Raw genomic sequence first — 14,231 nt, 5'->3', positions numbered from 1 at the left:
GTGACAGTCACTGCAGGTGGCCTGGGCACGTTGGGATCAGCAGAGCCCCGTGAATGTGGGGCAGGAGGTGACACCGGTGATCCGTGGGACAAGCGGTGACACCAGGGCCGTGGGGTGCTGGTGGCGGCGGGACAGGGTGTCCCTGCTGAGCTCACATCCCCAGGAAGCTGCCGGGGGGCAGGGCTGGCCACATGCCCAGTAGGATGGACCCTGCCCAACACCGTCGTATGGGGCCACCCCCCGGGCAGGGGACACTCGCTGGTCCGTAACAGGACTCACCAGTGTCACCGCCTGTCACACAGAACCAGGAACCTGCTGGTCTCACCGCCTGCCCCACGGGCTCCAGGCACCCAAACTGCGCCCCCCAGGGTGAGTGCTTGGGGGACTGGGGACCGAGGGGCTTCTACTGGGGATGGGGACAGGGATGGGGTCTCCACCTGGGGGTCCTGTCTCCCTGTTATCATAGGGTCTCTCGGCAGGACCATGCTGATCCTGACGTGCCCGGCCCAGCTGCAGCGCCTGGAGGCGATACTGCGGAGGAGCCTGCCCCTGACCCTGCCGGTGACAGGGACCCTGTCGTCACCCTGCCCCTTGCCATGACCCCCCGCTGTCACCTCTGTCCCTTCCCGCGATGGGAACCCCACTGTCACCCCTGCCCCTTGCCACAATGGGGACTTCACTGTCACCCCTGCCCCTTGCCACAATGGGGACCTCACTGTCACCCCTGCCCCTTGCTGTCACAGGGACCCCAATGTCACCCCCGTCTCTTCACCCCGGTGATGGGGACCCCAGGGTCACCTCTCCCTGCCAAGCCCCCTCCCTGGGTGTCCCAAGTCCAGGACAAGCTGGTCCCGGGCATCCCCCAAGCCTCTGGCTCCGAGCCCACCAATCCCAGCCCACTTGGACTCTGCCCCAGCCAATCCCAGCCCACCTTAGTTCCGAGCCAGCCAATCCCCTTCTAGGTCCATACAAATCAGCCAATCCCCTCTGAGACTCCAACACAGGCTGGCTGCAATGTAGCCAATCCCAGTCTTCCTGCACGCTCAAGCCACGCCCACCCAATTAGCCGCACCTACTTAAGGGCAGCCTGGCCTTAGGCCACGCCCCTGCTGCCTTCACCCCACTGTGCCACATGGGCAGAGGTGAGGGCAGGGGGTCATGGGGGCCCCCAAATCTGCACCCTCAGCTCTGACCCCTCTGCCCGCAGGTCCTGGGGGCCGTGATGAACATCAACCGGGGGAACCCGGCGGAGTTTGAGGTCGCCTTGGACTCGTGGCCCGATTTTGGCGCTGTGCTGACACGGCACAGTGGAAAGGTGGCCATGGGAGATGTGAGGGGGACACGGTGACCTGATGTGTGCCAGGGGGGCTCAAGGCACCCGTGGGTGCCGTGCAGGTGCCGGTGGATGACTGCTACAGGAGCATGCAGGCGGCTTTCTACCGGGACGTGGGCGCCTACCGGGCGCTGCTGGAGACCCCTGGATGTCTGCCCTGGGACAGCGCCTTCTACATCATCGGTGGCCTGGAGACGGGGGGGCCTTAGGGGACACTGCGGGGCAGTGGGTGACATTATGGGCATGCTGTGGGTGGGAATCAGGGGTGCTGGGCGGCACTGGGCATGTGGGACACGAGGGGGAGCTTTTGGTGGCAAGGGAGTAAGCAACTGGAGGCACTGGGAGGTACTGGTGGAAGGAACTGGGGAGCACTGGAGGCAGGTGTTTGTGTACTGGGGAGCACTGGGGGCACAACTTGGAACACTGGGGTGAGCACTGGGGGTAGGGGGTTGATGGGTCCTGTCACTGGGAAGTACTGGGGCTGGACTTGGGGGTGCTGGGGAGCACTGGAAGCAGCAATGGGGTTAATGGGGGAGCAAGGGGCAGCGTCCTGGGGTGGCACTGGGAGCATTGTGGTTGGACTTGGTGGTGGAAGGAACTGGGGTGCTGGGGGGCACTGGAGGCAGGAATTGGGCTACTGGGGATAGAGACTGGGTTGTGGGAGCCCCTGGGGACACTGGGGAGGGCACAGCTGGTGTGCTGCGGTCAGAAAGAAGAGGGACCCGGAGCAGGAATGGGATGCTGGGGGACCCCCTGACAGAACCACTTCCAGGTCTGCAGGACGGGGTGCCCACAGTGTCCCAAGACATCGCGGGAACCAAAGGCATCGAGGTGGCCGTTTCCAACGTCTACTTCTACATGCACCCCGACCGCAATTCCATGCCTGAGCCCCGGTGAGCCCCCAGACCGCACCCCGGTGCGTGCAGCCCCCGCGGCGCCCACTGACAGCTGCCCCTCACCACAGGCTGGACCCCGACGTGCGGGTGGGCTCGCTGAGCCCAGCACACGTGGATCTGCTGAACGAGACGTGGCCGTACGGCAGGAATGACCGCAGCCGGCAGTACCTGGCTGAGGTGCTGCGGCTCTTCCCCAACCTCTGCCTGCAGGACAAGGCCGGGCAGCCCGTCTCCTGGGCCCTTACCAACCATTTTGCGATGGGAACGCACGGTTACACCCTGCCCAGCCATCGCCGGCGCGGCTACATGCAGGCGGTGATGATTCTCTCGGCTCGGCGGGCACAGGCCCATGGCTACCCCAGCTTTGGGTTCACGGTCACGGGCAACCTGCCCATGCAGCAGCTGCACAACAAGCTGGGCTTCCAGCGGCTGCCAGGGTTCTGCCACTACGTCCTGCACAACCCCAGCCTGGGCAGCGCCGGCATCTGAGTCTCCTCGGTCACCTCCGTGGGGTAGGGAAGTCCCTGGGGTGTGGGACAAGAAATAAAAATAAAGCCAAGCCAAAAAAGCAGAGTGGACTCTCCGGCAGCTGCTATAGGGTTGTGTTTTCCTCCAGCACCAGTTTTCTTGCACCTGGTTTGGCTGTTACAGCCGTGACCTGTTTTGGTGTCACCGCTGAGGGACAAAACTGCATCCCCAGGGAGCCACCCTGTCCCTCTGTGCCACCACAAGCTATTCTTGCTCCCCTAAGGGAGAGCAGAAAAGCCTCAGGCAAATCTGCAGTGGTGGCACCTGCCATGTCCCCCCCACCCCCGAAGTAGGTGTCACCACGGCTGGGGGTGGGGACAGGCACAGTGCCTGTGGGTCACTCACTGTGCTTCCTGGAGGTAGGGACACCAGATTGCAGCGTGGGGCAGAGGGTGGCGGTGGCACAGCGTGAGTTGCGGCTCATGGGGGTGACGGGGACAGCCTGGAGGTGACGGGGACAACGGGGAGGGGGGCGACAGTGCTTCGGGTGACGAGCATAGCCTGGGGGTGACAGTACCCAGGGTACTGGAAACAGCTCAGGGGGGTGACAGTTCTCAGGGTGACAGGGACCACCGCACGTTGACAGTGTGTGGGGTGACAGTGCCCAGGGTGGTGGGGACCGCTGGCATGGGGTGACAGGGCACCCGGGGGTGCCGGGGACCGCCGGGGGGTGGTGGCAGCGGCGGGTCCCCGGTGCAGCCCAGCCCCGCCGCTTCCGGCCGGCGAGCGCCAGGGGCGGGGCGGCCGCGCTGCCGGTTCGCGGGGCCGCCGTCCCCATCGCGCTGTCCCGCAGGGCCATGGAGCAGCCCCGGCGCATCACCGACTCCTTCCCGCGGCGGCGGCGGCGACCCCCGGGCAGGTCCAAGGCCAAGCGCTGTCCCCAGCCCCGGCGCCGCGCTCCCCCGCCCGCCGAGGAGCCCCCGACGCCCGCCCCGGACCAGGCGCTCCTGGAGATGCTGCGGGGCTTCGACCTCGCGTGGGAATACGGGCCCTGCACCGGTGAGAGCCGCCCCCGGACCCCCCTAAACCTCTGCCCGGGTCCCCGCTGACCTTGCCCCCCCCGCAGGTATCACCCGCCTGCAGCGCTGGGAGCGGGCGCAGGCGCTGGGGCTGAACCCCCCCAAACACGTGCGTGACGCCCTCCTGGAGCACGGGGACAACCCTGATGTCACCTACAGGTGGGTGCAACCCCCCCAGTGCCCCCCGCCCTGTTGGCATCCCTCTGTCCCACCCCACCAGGGCTGGGGGGCACTGGGTGCCCACTGACCCCCACCTTGTGCCCCACAGCCTGTGGTACCAGTACGAGCTCTGAGCCGCTGCACCCCACGCCGGAGGGAGGAAAAAGGGGGGACATTGTGCCCGTTGCCCCCCAGGCCTGTCCGCAGCTGTGCCGTGTCCCGGGGGGGCATTGGGTGGATTAAAGGCTGGTGTGAGTGAAGGTGGGGGGCTGCCGCCTGCTGTCTGGGGGGTACCCGGCACGGGGGGTGAAGCTCTGATGTAGGGGAAGGGCAGGGGCTTGTATTTCCCCCCCCAAGAGAGAGCCAGGCAGGTTTTCCAGTTACAGAGAGTTTAATGCCACCCCTGGGGGCTTTGCCACCCCACAGTGTCCCCACACAATGCCCTCTGCCCCATTTTGGGACCATGCGGGGGGCAAAGGGGGACAGCGGGGAGTCCAGGTGTCCCTGTGCCCATGCGTGTCCTTACCTGTCTGCACAATGACACCCCCACGGGTGGCACAAAGTGCAGCAGTTGTCAGCCATCGTCCCCACCGGTGACACACAGACACACGTCACCGTGAGTTGCAGGAGGGATTTCTCTGCTTCTCCAAATCCGTTGTGGGGAGGAAAACGGGCTGATTTTGCTGCTTTCCTCTTCCATACATGGACTGTGTCACCCTGGTAGGCACCCGATGCCCCCCGTGGCTTGGGAGAAAAGGGGTGGGTGGACATGAGCAAAGTTCCTTGGTAGCCACACCAGGAATCCCGTATAAAGCTGAGGTTACCTGGTAGTAAGAGCAAAAACATTGAGTTTGAGTACGGACAAAACAAAACTGCGACCCGTGGAGAAAAAGGAATTAGGAGCAGGTTATTTGGGCGGAGAAAGGAAGGTGGAAAAGTAGCAAAAAGGGCCCAGAAATGGAAAAAAATTGAGAATAAAGTAGAAAATTGGGTAAACGTAAGCACAAGGGGGATTTTCTGATATTCGGGTGCAGATGGCTGCGGATTGTAGTGCCAGGTCTGGCAGGCACAGCCCCCAGGCTATGGGGGCTCCAATGGGACCTTCCTCCCAGTGGCGGTGGGGAGAGTGACAGAGCTGCCGTTCCACAGCAGTCCTGTGCGATTCGTAAGATTAATAGCCCTAATTAGTAGCTTTGCTGTGTTCAGAATCATTTAATCAGGAGTTACTAATAGCACGTGTTTGTTAATTATTTAGGTTATTGATTTATTTGCTCTCTAGCAGCTTGTTGCTTCATCAATAAAATAAATCGGTTCTATCCCAAGCCTGCAATCGAGCGGTGGAGGGCTGGATCCATCAGAAATGTGGCTGAGTTTGGGGGGGCAGGTGGAATGGGGTGGGGGGGCCGCCCGCAGCACTGGTCCCACTCACCATACGGGTACTCAGGCATGGATTCCAGAAATTATCCTAAAATAAGTAAACAATTTATAATGTACAGCACAGAGCAGGTCAAGGAGGTGCCTCCGGATGAGGGACACCCTCCCACCCCCCAAAAAAAACACTGGGCAATTACACCCCACAATCTGAGCTTCCCACCCCTCGTGTGTTAGTTCGTGCCAGTGGTAAAATTGGGGGCTGGGGTCTCACTGTTCTTCATTGGATCCCTTCCTTTTCATCGAGCGAGACATTTCTTATCTCTGCGGGTAGATGTTTGGTCTTTTTTACTGATCAGACTAGACCTCAGTCTAAGTCCTGACCCTCCGTTTTTATTTTGCATCTCCAGCTGGGGAGAAAAACACAAGTCTTTGGCGATAACCAAAACCTTCTTCTGTTTCTCTTCTCCCGTCAGACGCGCGGTTCCGTTCCTTTGCTTATCTGCAGGGTTACAGCTTGCGTTGATGATCCACAGCTCCCCTTATCTAGTAGCTTGAACCAGCTCTGAGGCCTTTTTTTGCTTATCGAGGCAGAAAGTTCCGAAGTTCAGCCTGCAGTCTGAGCCAGCACTTCTAGATAAGCAGTTTCCAACCATTTTCTGTGACCCATCCTGGCACTGCCCCATGTCCTGAGAACCTCATGTCCGTCTGTCCAGCCCTCCAGGGATGGTGACTCCAGCACTGCCCTGGGCAGCCTGTTCAATGCCCCACAGCCCTTTGGGGAAGGAGTTGTTCCTAAAATCAACCTCACCCTCCCCTGGTGCAACTTGAGGCCGTTTCCTCTGCTCCTGGCGCTTGTTCCTGGGGAGCAGAGCCCGAACCCCCTGGCTCCAAGCTCCTTTCAGGCAGTTCAGAGATCAGAAGGTCTCCCCTCAGCTCCTGTTCTCCAGCTGAACCTCCAGGTCTCTCAGTCGCTCCATCACCCGTGTGCTCCAGCCCCTCACCAGCTCCGTTCCCTTCTCTCCACTCAGCACCTCAAGGACTTTCTTGGTGTGAGGAGCCCAGAACTGACGCCAGGATTTGGGGGTTGGCCTCCCCAGTGTCCAGCGCAGGGGGACGGTGACGGTCACGGTCACAGCCCCCGTGACCGGGCACCGGCTGGAATTAACTCCATCCACCACAACTCTGAGCCCACCCGGCGCGCTAGATCCGCGGCCGGTTCCCACGGCATCCAGGGAGGAGCCCTGTGCGCATGCGCCCCGCATCGCCCGGCGCGCAAGGGCCGCTGGGAGTTGTAGTTCCCTCCCCGTTGCCCCGCCCACCGCGCGAGATGGCGGCGGAGCCTCGTTCTGCCGGTTCGCGGTGGGGCGGGCACCGGCACCCCCGCCCCGGGTTACACCCCGCTCCCCATTCCGCGCACAGGAGCCAGCCTTGCAGCCTCTGTGTTCACTCTGGCCCCTACTGACGGCAAGGAGCATGGCACCCGCACCAGGGGCGGCAGTTTCTAGTCTTTATTCTCAGTGAGGGGTGGCAGTGCGGTCCCTGTGCGTGGGGGGGATGAGGCAGAGCCACCTCCGTCCCCCAAAAGTGCAGGCAGCGTGTGGGCGCTGGGGCGGGGCGGCTTCCTGGCCCCGCCCCTTCCCCAGGTGCCATGGCAGTGGGGTGGCTGTGCCCCATTCCCCCGCTCGGGTTAGGGGGCGGGGGGTGGGGTGGGCTCACAGGTGGCGGGTGGGGCGTGGCCATCCACGGGGGCGTGGTCGGGGGCGGGGCCGCCGTCCAGGCTGGCCTGGCGCACCACGCGGCGGGGCCGGGAGGACGGTCGGTGCCCCGGGGGGGTGTCCCCGTCCGGGACCCCCGGTGCCTCCGCGGCCGCGAACATCTGCGGGAGGGGAAGGGGGGGTCAAGCAGCGCCGCGGCCCCGCAGCCCGGACCCCCCAGCCCCGCACTCACCTCCCCGGCCAGGGGCTCCCCCGGCAGCCCGGGAGGTTCCGGGGACTCCAGCTGGCTGATGCTCCGCATGACGGCGCACAGGGAGATGCGGGGGCGCCGAGAGGCCCCCAGCAGCCCCGGCCCGCTCGGCTCCTCGGGGGGCTGCGGGGAGGGGGCCGAGGACAGGCCCCCCTCATCCCCCGGGGGTGTCTCCTCGGGCTGGGGCGGCCGATCCGCCGCTTTGGGCTCCCACAGGCTGCTGTGCCGGCTGCCACACACCTGTGTCACCGGCTGGCCACGCCCTGCCCCGCCCCACGTGGGAGCCACGCCCCTCGGTGTCAGGGCGGGGCTCCCGCAGGCTCCGCCTCTACAGACATGGTAAGAAGGCAGGGCACCCGGCCCCACCCATCAGGGCGTGGCCATCGAAGTCCCACCCACCCACCCCACTCACACGCGAGGGGCGTGGCCAGGAAAACACCCACCCACCCTGCACAAAGTTGGGCGTGGCCATGTCAGGCTCCACCCACTCTGTCATGGTCAAAGCAGACCCCGCCCTGCCCAGCAGGGTGTGGCCATAGGAGCTCCACCCACCCCGTGCATTAGGGGTGTGGTCATGTTAACCCCCACCCACCATGCCCAAGGAGCGTGGCCATGTCAGGCTCCACCCACCCTGCCCAAGGGGGAGCGGTCACTACATGCCCTGCCTCATTCCTGAAGGGGTGTGGCTACACAAAGCCCCACCCACGGGGCGTGTCCCGCCGCTCGCCCCGCCCACCTGGCGTGCAGGATGCCCTGGTAGAAGTCGAGCTGGCGCATGAAGCCGGGGTTGGGCAGGACGCCGGGGCGGCAGTGCCGGACGTGCCGCAGCGCCCGCTCCAGGGACCAGCCGAACTCCTTCATGGCGTAGGCCAGCACCGTGGCGGCCGAGCGGCTCAGCCCCATGCGGCAGTGCACCAGCGCCCGGCCCCCGCTGGCCCTGCGGCACCCGATGGCTGGCACGCAGAGCCCGGGGGTCCCCGCATGTCCCCAGACACCACGGTGTCCCCGGGGCCCCCCTGCCTCAGGGGCACCACTGTCCTGAGGGACCCCCTGCTCACATGCTGCCCTGACCCCTGGGCTCCTCATGTCCCCAGGAACCCCCTGCCCCAGGGCTCCCCTGTCCCAAGTCCATCAGTGTCCCAGGGGTCCCCGTGTCCCCAGGTACCCCCTGTCCCCAGGACTCCCCAAGTCCCTTGGCAATCAGTGCTCCAGAGCTCCATATGTCCCCAGGGCTCCCCATGTCCCCAAGGACCCCTGCCCCAGGGCTCCCCTGTCACAAGTGCATCAGTACCCCAGTGCTCCCCATGTCCCCAGGGCTCCCCATGTGTTCCCACTCACTCTGGTGTCCCCAGGGCCCCCGAGCCTCAGGAACCCCCACCTCCCGTGCATCAGTGTCCCAGGACTCCCCATGTCCCCAAGGACCCCACAGCCCAAGGTGTCCTGGTCCCCAGGTATCCCAGTGTCCACAGAGACTCAATACCCCGGAGTTCCCCAGCTCCCAGTGTTCCCAGTACCCAATGGCTCTCAGCACAGTCATCAAGATGCCCCCCCATGCCCCCACCTCCCAGATACCCTGACCCACATCCCCCCCTCTGGCTCCTGCCCCTCTGTGCCCCCCAGGCCCCGTGTCCCCCTCGTGTGTCCCCAGTGGCCCGTGCCCCACCGTGTCCCCATGCCCCTGGGCTGCCCTGGCCCCACTGACCGGACACGGGAGAGGAAGAGGAAGGTGTCGTTCCAGTGGGGCAGCAGCTGGGCAGTCTCCTCGTCGTACACCCGCACGTTCATGTAGGTGAACAGCGCCGGGAAGAAGTTGTCGATCTCCCGCGCCACGTTCAGGATGTGGGTGACACTGCGGTGACACAGGCAGGGGGCATGGGAGGCTGGCAGGGTTGGGGCTCTGCCTGTCACCACCCCATCATGGTGCCACAGCCCACCTTGCCAAGTGTCCCGTGATGACCCTATGCCCACCTTGCTGGGTGACCTACGAAGAGCCCACACCCACCACAACGGGTGTCCCATGATGACCCCATGCCCACCTCCCCAGGCCATCTCATGATGACCTCGTACTGCACCAACATGACACCCCTTGATGACCCTGTGCCCACCCCACCATGACACTCCATGACAGCCCTGTGCCTATGGAAGTGAGACATTCCAGATGACCCTGTGCCCCCCGTGACGACCCTGTGCCCATCCCACCATGACACCCCACATGATCCCATACCCACCTCACCATGACACCTCATGATGACCCTGTTCCACACACTGTGACACCCCGTGACGTCACTACTCCCACCCCACCATGACACCCCAGATGACTCCATGCAACCCTGTTGTGATACCACATCACCCCACCGTGACACCCCACGATGTCCCTGTGCCACCCCATGGTGACACCCCAGATGACCTCCTGCCACCCCACGCTCACCGGTTCTGCTGCAGCTCCTCCAGGTTGGCTGCGTTCCACTCGGAGCCCTGCGTGGTGGCAGTGGTGAGGGCTGGGGACACCCCGCCCGCCCTGCCCGCCCCGCCCGTCCCACTGCCCACCAGGTAGAGGTGCGGGAAGACGCGGGAGGGCCGGTCCATCTGCGCCAGCACCAGCAGCATCTCGTTGTCGATGAAATCCTTGTGCTGGGCCAGGCTGTGCCCCGTGCGCCGCTCCAGCTCCTGCCGCACCTGGGCACCGCCGTGGGGTGAGGGATGTCCCCGTCCCCACCTGTCCCCTCCCCTGCCTGGTGTCACCCACCTCCTTGGAGGTGACGCTCTCCAGGTCAGCGCTGGCCATCACGTCCCGCAGCAGCGCCCGCACCACCTGCTCCGACAGCTCCGGCGTCGCCGGCCTGGTGCCCGTGTCACCGCGTCACCCACCTGCCCCGGCCCCGCCTCCTCCATGCCCAAACCCCACCCAAGCACAAGCTCCGCCTCCCAGACTGAAAGCTCCACCCATTTACTTTAAGCTCCTCCCAGTTCCTTTAAGCTCTTCCTATCATCCAATCCCCACCTCCTCCATTAGCCACACCCTGACCCCAGACCCCGCCCCTTAGCACAAGCCCCACCCTCACAGCCCCAACCAATTGCTCCACCCCTTTAGCACAAGCCCCACCCTCACAACCCCACCTTTGCAGCCCCATCCAATCACTCCACCCCTTTACCACAAGCCCCTCCCTCAAAGTAGAGCCCCGCCCTCACAATCCCACCCTTGCAGCCCCACCCAATCGCTCCACCCCTTAACCACAAGCCCCTCCCTCAAAGCAGAGCCCCACCCTCACAACCCCACCCTCGCAGCCCCACTCACTCGCTCCACGCCTTTACCACAAGCCCCGCCCCCTGCCCCACCCCGAGGCTCCCGCAGCCCAGGAGCAGTGCTGATTGGCCAGCAGGAGGGCGGGGCAGGAGGGCGGGGCATACCGCTGGGTCGGGGGTGAGGAGGGGCGCACGGACTCCAGGTCGGCCATGGCCAGCCACTCGTTGAGGCAGCTCTGCTCCGAGCTCAGCGCCGCCGCGTAGCCGCGGGCCCAGGCCAGTGCCGGCCCGCCGGGGATGTGCCCGCCCCGGGACGCGTCCTCGCAGGCTCGGTGCAGCTCCTGCAGCACGGCCCTGCCGCACAGCACCTGCCAACGCCGCCCCGCACCGCGGCCCCTCCCCTGTGCCGCGTTCAGGGCACCCCAGACACCTGGTTTGGCTTCCCCCAGAATTTGGGTGCTGCCTGCCCTCTCCTGAGTGGGCACAGCCTGTGGGCATGGCTGGGTGACTGTGCCCAAACTCACTCCATGTCCCCGTTCCCATGGCAGTGCCCGTGTGTCTGTGTCCTGGCTGTGCCCATGGTGGTGGCACTTCAGCCCTGCCCATGGTGGCACCCATGTCCCCCATGGTGGCACTGAGATCCTCCACGCTCATGGCAGTGACCATGTCCTCCATGCCCACAGCAGTGTCCATGTCCCCCGTGGTCACGGTGGTGCCCACGTTCCCCATGACTGTGGTGGTACCCGTGACCCCCACACCCACAGTGGTGCCCATGTCCTCCTTGTCCACAGAGGTGCCCACATCCCCCATGGCCATGGTGGTGCCCACATCCCACACGCTCACAGAGGTGCCCACACCCCCTGTGCCCACAGTAGTGCCCATATCCCCCATGCCCATGGAGGTGCCCACATCCCCCATGGCCATGGTGGTCCCCACGTCCCCAAGCCCACAGACACGCCCAGGCTTCTCTCACCACATGGTCTGGACAGAGATGGGCTTGAAGATGCGTGTCTGTCCCCCTGATGTCACGCTGAACCCGCTGGGCACCACGAGGAGACACGTGGGTTGGGGTGAGCACCCCGGACCCACCCCTCCCCACAGACCCCACCCAATCCTGCGAGCCCCACCCTCATAAGCCCCTCCCCTTCCCAGAAGCCCCGCCTACCCCTTACCCATCGCCGTCGAGGAAGACCTGGGTGTCGCTCCAGAGGGGCAGCACCATGCCCAGGGTGCAGTGGGTGGCCCTGGGGCAGGCAGAGGTCAGGAGGGGTGGCAGCCCCCCCATGTCCCCCCCCACGCCCCACTCACCCCTCATGGGCGAAGTCCACGCCCAGCAGCGCCGTTTGCCCCTCGGCTCCCTCCTCCTCGGGCCGAACCACCAGCAGGTACCGCACCCGCCGCGGCCGCGCCGACTCCAGCCGCACCGCCTGGAAGTGCGGGGGGCATGAGGGGTGTCCCCTGCACCCCCAGGGGCAGCACTGCAGGATCTGGCACCCCAGTGCTCCCAGTGCCAGGGGGAAGCATCATGCACACGGGGGTCAGGTTGGGACATATCCCATCCCCATCCTGTCCCATCCTATCCCCATCCCATCTCCATCCCACCCCATCACATCCCCATCCTGTCCCATCCTATCCCCATCCCGTCCCCATCCCACCCTGTCCCATCCCATCCCTATCCCATCTCCATCCCCAACCCATCCCATATTGTCCCATCCCATCCCATCCTGTCCCATCCACATCCCCAACCCATCTCACCCCACCCTGTCCCATCCCATCCCTATCCTGTCCCCCTCCATATCTCATTCCCATACCCTTCCTGTCCCCATCCCCATTCCGTCCCATCCCAATCCCCTCCTGTCCTATCCCATCCTCATCCTGACCCCATCTCCATCCTGTCCCCATCCTCATCCCCATCCCACCCCCACCCCTTCCCCACCCTTGTCCCTATTCCCATCCTGTCCCCATCCCACCCCAACCCATCCCCATCCATGTCCCCTTCCCATGCCCATCTCTTCCCCATCCCTCTCCCCATCTCCATCCTGCCCTCACCCCCTTCCCATCCCACCTCTTTTGCTGTCCCCATCTCGCCTCCATCCCATTGCTGTCATGGTCACCAGCCCTGTGACCATCCCCACCCCTGTCCCGGGGGGTGTCCATGTCCTACCAGCCGGATGGCGTCCTGGGGACGCAGCAGCTGCATCATGAGCTGCAGGTGCTGCTCCTGCTGCCCTGGGGCCTGGCCGGGGGACACAGCCGGGGGGGGCTCGGCCACCAGCAGCTCCTCGGCGGGCAGCAGCAGGGCAGCGCCCTTGACCATGACAAAGCTCTGCCTGGGGGGCAGGAGGGTCCTGAGCGACACGTGGGGCCCAGCACATGGCAGGACCCAGCCCTCGTGGCTGGGATAGCCTGGGGGACCATGTGGGGAGGAAATGTTCCTCGGGGGCAGTTGTGTCCCCTTCCCACCCCAGGGACCCGTGTCCCCTGTCCTGTGGCTTTGGAGCCCCTTCTCACCGCCGCTGCAGCTGATGGCGTCTGGGCGCATCTTCCTTCTGCAAAGCATGGTGGGGGGCAATGCCCCCAGGGGAGCATGACCCACGGCACAGACCATGCTCGGGGGGGCTGGCAAACACCCCCGTGGCACATCCCACCTGGCACCGTGGGCCAGCAACATCCTGCCAAACTCACCCCCCCGGCAGCACGGGGCATTGGCAGGGCCTGTGGGGAGCAGGGGGCCCCTTGGGGGGGCTCCCACGGGGGAGGCAGATCCTTGGGGACCAGCCCTGGGATGCCAGAGGGGTGCTGTCCCCACGTATCCCCCGCAGGGTGGGCGCTGCCCCCAACAGGGGACACACATGGGGCTGGGAACCCTGAAGGCCCAGTGGTTCCTGGAAAGGGGGGGGCAGAGGCACTTGGAGCCACTGGGACACACCGAGAGCACTGGGGACACTGGGAGCAACTGGTGACAACTGCTCCCCCCACCTACACCCACCACCCGCCAACTACGGGGCAACCGGCAGCAGGGGAGACCCCAACGTGTGCTGGGAGCAACTGGGCTCCCCGCAACCTCCCACCGGGAGGCATCGGGATCAACCCGCACCGGGGAACGACCGGCGCAGCCTTTCCCCACCGCGCTGGGAGCCGCCGGGACAGCCCGTGTCCCCCCGCCGGGACAGTCCGTGTCCCCCCGCCGGGAGCCCCCGGGGCGGCCGCGCTTTCTACCGGCAGCACCCGGGCGAACCGGGACCGCCCGCCCGCCCCCGCTCCCCGTCCCGGCAGCACCCGGTGGCCCCAGGGCCGGCTCTGCGTCCGCCGCCGGGGTGTCCCCATCCCAGCCCCGTCCTGAACTCACCGCGGGGTCCCCGGCGGAACCCGCCGCCCGCCGCACCGTGACCAGCGCCATCCCCCGCCCGCCGCACCAGGAAGCGCCGCCGCCGCTGCCCCGCCCGGACGGGAACGGGCACGGGCACGGCCCCGGGCACGGCACGGGCTGCAGCGGGAGCGTTCCCCCCCGGAACCACCGGAAGCACCGGAGGGGGAACCCCCAGACGTCCCTCCCTGGGAGTGGGACCCTCGGCGGGCTTCCCCGGAACCCAAATGCGCGTTGCTCCGGGACCGCCCAGAATGCACCCCCCAGCATCTGGGGACTTCCCCCCACCCAGATCCGCAGTAGGTGGGAACCCCCCCGAGGGTCCCCAGCATCTGGGACCCCCCGCC

General features: G+C 65.6%; 3 protein-coding genes across 5 annotated transcripts; 2 read left to right on the top strand and 1 right to left on the bottom strand.

Moving 5' to 3' along the window:
• The first annotated feature begins 327 nt into the window (after positions 1 to 327).
• Positions 328 to 2,926, top strand: LOC308041253 (glycine N-acyltransferase-like protein 3). Its single transcript, XM_080345817.1, has 6 exons — positions 328 to 369; positions 467 to 561; positions 1,208 to 1,315; positions 1,396 to 1,516; positions 2,106 to 2,226; positions 2,298 to 2,926. The coding sequence occupies exons 2-6, from the start codon at positions 484 to 486 to the stop codon at positions 2,716 to 2,718; spliced, it is 849 nt and encodes a 282-aa protein (XP_080201943.1). The 5' UTR covers positions 328 to 369; positions 467 to 483; the 3' UTR covers positions 2,719 to 2,926.
• Positions 2,927 to 2,987: 61 nt separating this feature from the next.
• On the top strand, positions 2,988 to 4,195 carry POLD4 (DNA polymerase delta 4, accessory subunit). 3 transcript variants are annotated; one of them, XM_080345820.1, is made up of 4 exons: positions 2,988 to 3,116; positions 3,551 to 3,756; positions 3,824 to 3,935; positions 4,045 to 4,195. In XM_080345820.1, exons 2-4 carry the CDS (start codon positions 3,555 to 3,557, stop codon positions 4,067 to 4,069), a joined length of 339 nt encoding a protein of 112 aa, XP_080201946.1. In that variant the 5' UTR covers positions 2,988 to 3,116; positions 3,551 to 3,554; the 3' UTR covers positions 4,070 to 4,195. The 3 variants fall into 3 exon arrangements, with proteins under 3 accessions (XP_080201946.1, XP_080201945.1, XP_080201944.1); XM_080345819.1 differs by having other exon boundaries at positions 3,116 to 3,165; XM_080345818.1 differs by lacking the exon at positions 2,988 to 3,116 and adding an exon at positions 3,176 to 3,205.
• Positions 4,196 to 4,628: 433 nt separating this feature from the next.
• Positions 4,629 to 13,917, bottom strand: SSH3 (slingshot protein phosphatase 3; the record flags this gene model as incomplete). Its single annotated transcript, XM_080345815.1, has 16 exons — positions 4,629 to 4,759; positions 5,365 to 5,400; positions 5,581 to 7,185; positions 7,257 to 7,503; positions 8,011 to 8,211; positions 8,977 to 9,123; positions 9,703 to 9,749; positions 9,822 to 9,950; positions 10,021 to 10,114; positions 10,683 to 10,871; positions 11,491 to 11,556; positions 11,690 to 11,761; positions 11,826 to 11,944; positions 12,682 to 12,847; positions 13,029 to 13,066; positions 13,867 to 13,917. The coding sequence occupies 14 exons, from the start codon at positions 13,915 to 13,917 to the stop codon at positions 6,997 to 6,999; spliced, it is 1,755 nt and encodes a 584-aa protein (XP_080201941.1). The 3' UTR covers positions 4,629 to 4,759; positions 5,365 to 5,400; positions 5,581 to 6,996.
• Between the last annotated feature and the right edge of the window lie 314 nt (positions 13,918 to 14,231).

This window comes from Nesoenas mayeri, assembly GCF_963082525.1.
Source record: "Nesoenas mayeri genome assembly, chromosome: 5".
NCBI lineage: Eukaryota > Metazoa > Chordata > Aves > Columbiformes > Columbidae > Nesoenas > Nesoenas mayeri.
The sequence above is the reverse complement of the archived record's forward strand: the minus strand, read 5'-3'. Positions and strand labels throughout refer to the sequence as shown.

Bases quoted from the DNA above. Each gene is read 5' to 3' on its own strand.
- LOC308041253 (XM_080345817.1), top strand. From the start codon at position 484: ATGCTGATCCTGACGTGCCCGGCCCAGCTGCAGCGCCTGGAGGCGATA. The intron at 562-1,207 runs GTGACAGGGACC...CTCTGCCCGCAG, and splicing joins GCCTGCCCCTGACCCTGCCG to GTCCTGGGGGCCGTGATGAA. The intron at 1,316-1,395 runs GTGGCCATGGGA...GGTGCCGTGCAG, and splicing joins TGACACGGCACAGTGGAAAG to GTGCCGGTGGATGACTGCTA.
- POLD4 (XM_080345818.1), top strand. From the start codon at position 3,180: ATGGGGGTGACGGGGACAGCCTGGAG. The intron at 3,206-3,550 runs GTGACGGGGACA...GCTGTCCCGCAG, and splicing joins GTGACGGGGACAGCCTGGAG to GGCCATGGAGCAGCCCCGGC. The intron at 3,757-3,823 runs GTGAGAGCCGCC...CCCCCCCCGCAG, and splicing joins GGAATACGGGCCCTGCACCG to GTATCACCCGCCTGCAGCGC.